Below are 6,000 nucleotides of genomic sequence, written 5' to 3' on the forward strand. Positions count from 1 at the left end.
AAAGGCCAACAACAACCAGCACAGAGAGGGGAAGAGTCAGCACTTTCCAGGGCTGATAAAGGGATAAGTCCGAGGGAGGATGAAAACTCTTTAGCTTTAGTAATATTTCTGTATGATTTCAAACTGATCTCACCCATACTTTTTGTGGCATCACTGAAGTAGACATTTGGTCTTTACCGATGTCTGAAGGTGCTGAGGATGTGGTTTGTACATCTTTCAGTCAGTAGGTACTCGTCTTCCAAATGACTCTTTACTCGTTGTGTAAAATGTAGCAGACCTGGACATGTGCAATTGTTATGAGATGATCAGTGCTGTTTGGAGTTTTAGCCAAGAGGCAAGAAAGTCTGCAGTTTCACTTGCAACCACTTCAGGCTTCTCTAAAAGTGAGTCCATCCCCACAGACCCCACGTAAATGTCCAAAATCATCCATGTTCTAATGGTTATCAATGAGCAAAGAGCAAAATGCAGAGTCCAGAAGCCAATTAGTGATAACTACAGTGGTTACATCTGTCTTTTATAAATAGTGTGTGGTTTTAGCTCATAGCTGTCAGGTGTGGGTCTTTATATTATTCCTTTTGTCATAACCAAAAGCCAAAAATCTAAAAGCTGAAATGATTATTTCAGGATTTTATATACAATAAAAGAAATGTAGTAAATCTTCAGATTAGAGAAACTGAAACCAGGTGATAAGTTGACATTTTTAGAAGCAGTGTCATTTATTAGTTATGTAAGTGGTTGGTCATCTTTTCAGTAATTATAATCTGTATTAGGGCAGGGCAGTATGGCCAAAAACATTTATCACGATATATATTTGAAAATTTGCGATAACTATATAACTGACGATATAATGCATGTGAGACTCCACAACTTTAAACTTAAAAGAGCTTATACACACACAATACGGTAACATTATGTTGAAGCACAGTACGTATCACTCCGCGAGGCTACAGTAGCTGTAATGCTCCGACGATCCATCAAGCTGTGCGGCTTCGTAGCTTAGCAAAGTCGTACTGAAACATTTTTTTGACAGATTTTTAAGCGCCGCGTACCAAATTAAATCGGTTCGGTAATAACGACGGCCCGCTAGCATGCTCTACCAAAAAATGTGCTTTGGTGTGTATCTGACGGACGAAAGCCAAACCAGTTCGACTGAAGTTGCAACATTTTTACAAACAAATTCTGGATCATCTGTTTCATTCAACGATCCGCTTTCGCCCTTCTCATTCTCCGTCGCCGCCATGCTCTTTCTGCCACGTGCGCATGAAAACAAAGGCACTGCGCATGCGCGTTTTACCCATATTCTATCGCGATATTTGATTTTCTTATCATTGCCTAACATTGTATCAATATTACCGTGAACGGTATCTATATAGTAGCAAGAACCCACTGTACACACGGTTTTTGCCATGCCCACAGGGCTCGTTTGCTGTGCTTATGTATTCAAAAAATTAATGTATCACGTTATTCTTTATGTCTTCAATATAGAGTCAGATGGCAAAAATGTCTTTTTACAAATGAAATTTGTTCTTAGATTTTTGACTTGTGTTAGAGGAAATCATGACACGTTGTGATGGGTATTTTTGTTTGAGCTGCAGATAACCTGACAATCACTTCCTTATTTAAATAATCAGTTATTGTCACGTTAAAAATGTTTTTATGAAGTGTTGTTCATCATCTGCCCTGGTGAGATCTTCTCTGGGTGGAATAGGTGATAATGAAACTGTCATTCTTCTGCTCTAAACAGAAGAATTGAGATTTTTAAAAGCTGTGACATTCACAGTGTCTCACAGCAATAATTCATGTTTATCATTTGTTACCAAAAGCCCAAACTCCCAGATTACTCCGTTTACAGTCATACCTGACAGAAGCAAGTCGACATGCTTAGCGCGAACCATCAAATGTATGGCATTTGTTCCTAAAATACTAAATTTATGGCAATAAAAAGCTTACAGGTAGTGAACTGAGAGGAAGGGTCATCAGTAATGGCAAAAAGTCACCATTTTCTTTCACTGATTGGCTGTTTTCTTTTAGTTGATTGATTGGACCTGTCGGTTCACAGAGTTCAGTGGACTCAGCTTGACAGACAATGACTGATGACCAACAGCAACCAGAAGACATTTCAGCCCATTAGAGCTCAAACTGAAGCTTTTTTGTAGCATTAATAAAATATACGGTAAACACAAGAAAAGCCCAAGGCTGCTGCTAATGATTGCTGGCGTTATTGATCGCTGTAAAGACTTTATTTTAGTTATTCTGTCTGTTGAGAAAAGGCTCAAGGAGACGGCCTAAAATGTATTTTTAAAAATTTATTTTTTGGTCACCCCAAACATACTTTGGTCACTGTGAAATAGCTATAGGCAGTGGCAGAAAAACTAAACTGTTTTTGTTTTTTGTTTTTTTTTCAAAATGGCACATTATTAATCACCTTCTCCTTAAGTGAAGCCATTATTCTCTTTATGGAAAGCTTTTTAATGTCTGTTTTAAGTACATTAGCTCAGACAGTTAAGCTGCCAGACTGTCGCATCTCAAATCCCACATGTGTTTCGTCTGGTCCTGGATTCTGAACATTGCAAGACCGAGGTTACTATCAGTCATTCTGTCAGGGTTCATGCTCTCTGCTTGTGCTGTTATCTTTAATAAATACCAAACATTTCGTTTTGAGAACTTGAGTTTGTCTTCAGATTGTCTTCTATTTTTTTTGTCTTTAAAGTGGAACAAAGTCCTCCATTAAAAAGGCTTGTAAAGCTTTACTCAGAACACATAATAAGAGCTTTGACACCTTAAAAAGCAGATAATTTGGTATTTTTGTTTTTGTGCTTGATCTCTCTCCAAACAAAGAATAAAACTACAAAAATACTGACATATGCTATTCCTCAACCTCCTAGTAGATGCACCTATCGTATAAATGTGAAAATCTGTGGTGATGTTTAAAAAGAAATTGACCTGCATCTACGGTATGAATGTTGAAATCCTGCATGATCTGGGTCCCGAGTTATCACATTGACAAACTTGGGTGTTCACGCTGCCTGAAAGATATGTCAAGGACTTTAGAACCGGGCACTTTCAGTGTAGTCACACTAGTTAGCGATTAGAAGTCAGCCATTGCTAAATTCTCATAGAGAACTGGCAAAACAATGTGAGAGATATGGATATTCATCAGAAACAACCAAAATAAAGAAAATACACCTCTAAACCTATTTAGAAATCTTTGAAAAGAGAACGCCTGGCGTCAGATGGAGGCAGCCTCTGGTGTGCTGTTGAGACTGTTACCAAGTCATCACCAAAGAATCCACCAGGGATGGGCTTCGCCAATCACTAATTAACCAACCAGTCATCCAACTTTATTATAGGCCTCTGTAGCATCAGTTATATCGGAAGCGGATGATATCTCGTTACTGAACGAAAAGTTAACTGAAAGCTTTTTTTAAAAATTGTTTTCGAGTGGCCTCAGCGAGACTTTACTTTATCACTTAGTTGTGGTTATTTGTTTGTCATAGGCTAACAAACAATTAGATCAAGTATTTTTTCCAAAGTATTTTTTTCATGTTTCTTAATATTTTTTTTTAAAATGTCTACCTTTTTTTTCCCAATAAGATTCCAAGATTAATTCCACCAGATGGTTGTGAGTAACAAACCATCTGCTGCGACATATTAATAAGCTACATGATGGTATTGCTCTTCTTTAATTTAACAACAGATTTAATTTCTTCCTGTCACCATATTATTGGCTAAATAGACCTGCTCATCGGTGCTCTTCTATCAGATCTTTTTCTTCTTCCATTTTCAAATTTATTTATTTTTTTTAGATCCACTTTTAAAAACTCATGGTGGGATTTAGATTGGGATTATTTTATGAATTGTTACTTTGACAGCAGTCAGAATCCTTCACATGCTCTCCAGATAGGATTAAAGTCACTGACTGTAGCAGGAAATATTAAAATCCCCCTCTAGCATAAATCCCATACACTTTAATGCTCCACTTAGGCAAAGAGTATTTTAGAGATGAAGGCTAACATCAAACCTGTAACATACTCACTGCGCTAAGTGGGTTTATGTTCTGTACTTGTAACTGCTTTATTTAGCATGTTAGCATGCTAACATTTATTGATATAATGTGCACATGGGGCTGATGTGAGTCTTAATAGAACTGCAGGCTTTTTCTTCAATAGATTAGAATTATTCAAACTTCCAAAAACTGAATAGTTTGTACAACGAAGTTTAGAAGAATAAGACAAAAATCTTTATTTATTCATTTATTACATTTACTATAGTAGTGCAGTTCAAAGGCCCTGAGTAATAGTGAACGATAACATTTGGAGAAAGTCTTACAAAGCTGAGAAATTATCACCAAAAGTTCTTGTTTTATGTTCTCAACTTCAGAGTTGGAGGAGTAACAGGGGGAGCACAAGGTGGACATCGATAGTCCTGACAGTATTTGGCACTCAATGACACCTCACCTCCAACCGACCGTGGCAGATGGCCCCGCCCCTCCCTGTTCCTGGTTCTGCCAGAGGTTTCTTCCTGTTAAAAGGGAGTTTGTCCTTGCCACTTTCGCCAAAGTCCTTGTCTCATAGGGCTTAGTCTGATTGTTGGGGTTTCTCTGTGTTATTCTAGGGTCTTTACCATCGGCGTAACTTTGTGTTGAACATTGGGGGGGTCAAGATGTCTGTCTAAATAAATAAATAAATCTGGGTAAATTCCCAGATGATTAAACATGCAACTATTTTGCTGGTAATACCTGAAATGAGTAAAGAAAATCAACAGCCTATTTATGCAAGATAATTCATAATTTTATTGGGGGGGTTATATTGGTTGGGTCTGATTATTGGGGGGTCATAACCCCCCTGGAAATTACGCCTCTGGTCTTTACCTTACAATACCTTGAGGCAACTGTTGTTGTGTTTGGTGCTAGATAAAGAAAACTGAATTACATTGAACGTTGCAGACTTATAAAAACGAATCTCTGCTCAGATAAACATATAAATTGTACTAGTGGAGCTCAAAGTAAACCAAAAACCTAAGAGGTCCTAAAGGTTAATAACTGTAGATATGTGTAGCGGTGCGCTTTCAAAAAAATGTTCTTGCTCTTTTGAGTGTACTGGGTACAAAAAGAAAACCACTGTGGTGGTTTATGTTATAATTGTTAGTAAATACCTTGAAATCTTTAAATGTATAAGACATAAAAGATTCTTCAGACTGTGAAGGAGGTCATCTAAAGCTCAGGAGTCTTTTCAAGTGTTTGGCCTGTTCGTTTAGTGTGTTTGAGCACAAATGTTAACCTTATGTGAACAGTCAGCAGCTCAGCAAAGGCGTTAGGATTCATCCTACAGACGTCCTGGATATGTGCACCAAATTTCATTCCAGCCCATCAATAGCTGGAGAAATCTGGAGAAAGTCATGATGCTGCTGTTTCACCAGATGTTCACGAAGCAGACATCAGTTCTTCTTTTGTCTTTTATGTCCAAATCATCCCTGAATAGGTCATTTTTTCCCCTCTTGTTTTTGGAAACTCTCTGAGGTATGAAAGATTTTTGTCGGGAGGAAGGCATAGAGTAAGATGGCAGCCTTTGTTCATAAATATTTTTTCAGCCTGGTGACGCATTGATTTCACATTACAAATGATTAATTGGGTGCCGATGTTTTGCAAGTCGATGTTGGCCTGAACACACACGAGGTGGCAGAGGCTGTTTTTCCTGCGGCACCGGGAGACCATTACTCAGCACTTCTGTCGAGTTTGTCAGGTTTACTCATCATCACAGCGGCAATGGTATTCTTCTTGTAAGTGATCAGTGGTCTCCTCGGATTACTCTTTAGATTACACCTTAGAAAACACAGAAGGAAGCTTCTGACTTTGTCTTTGGCTCAGGTTTTGTGGATCTATGAGTTCAGGAACAAATCCTAAAACGAAGAAGAAATTTCAGCTTTAAATCTGTCCCTATGCAAACTAAATGTACCTACAGGGACTCAAACATCAACCATGTGTCCCAGTTAAAACTCTGG

The 6,000-nt window shown here is 38.1% G+C and overlaps 1 protein-coding gene across 1 annotated transcript in view; it reads left to right on the plus strand.

The window, feature by feature from the left end:
• Positions 1–5,764: 5,764 nt before the first annotated feature.
• unm_sa1261 (un-named sa1261) overlaps positions 5,765–6,000 on the plus strand; it is a 20,647-nt gene continuing 20,411 nt past the window's right edge. Inside the window, exon 1 of the mRNA XM_042221523.1 lies at positions 5,765–5,778. Coding sequence (XP_042077457.1) covers positions 5,765–5,778 — 14 coding nt within the window. The remainder of the gene's footprint in view (positions 5,779–6,000) is intronic.

The sequence above is a fragment of the Haplochromis burtoni genome, unplaced genomic scaffold (assembly GCF_018398535.1).
Source record: "Haplochromis burtoni strain Fernald_Lab_line unplaced genomic scaffold, NCSU_Asbu1 Contig_68, whole genome shotgun sequence".
NCBI classification, from domain to species: domain Eukaryota; kingdom Metazoa; phylum Chordata; class Actinopteri; order Cichliformes; family Cichlidae; genus Haplochromis; species Haplochromis burtoni.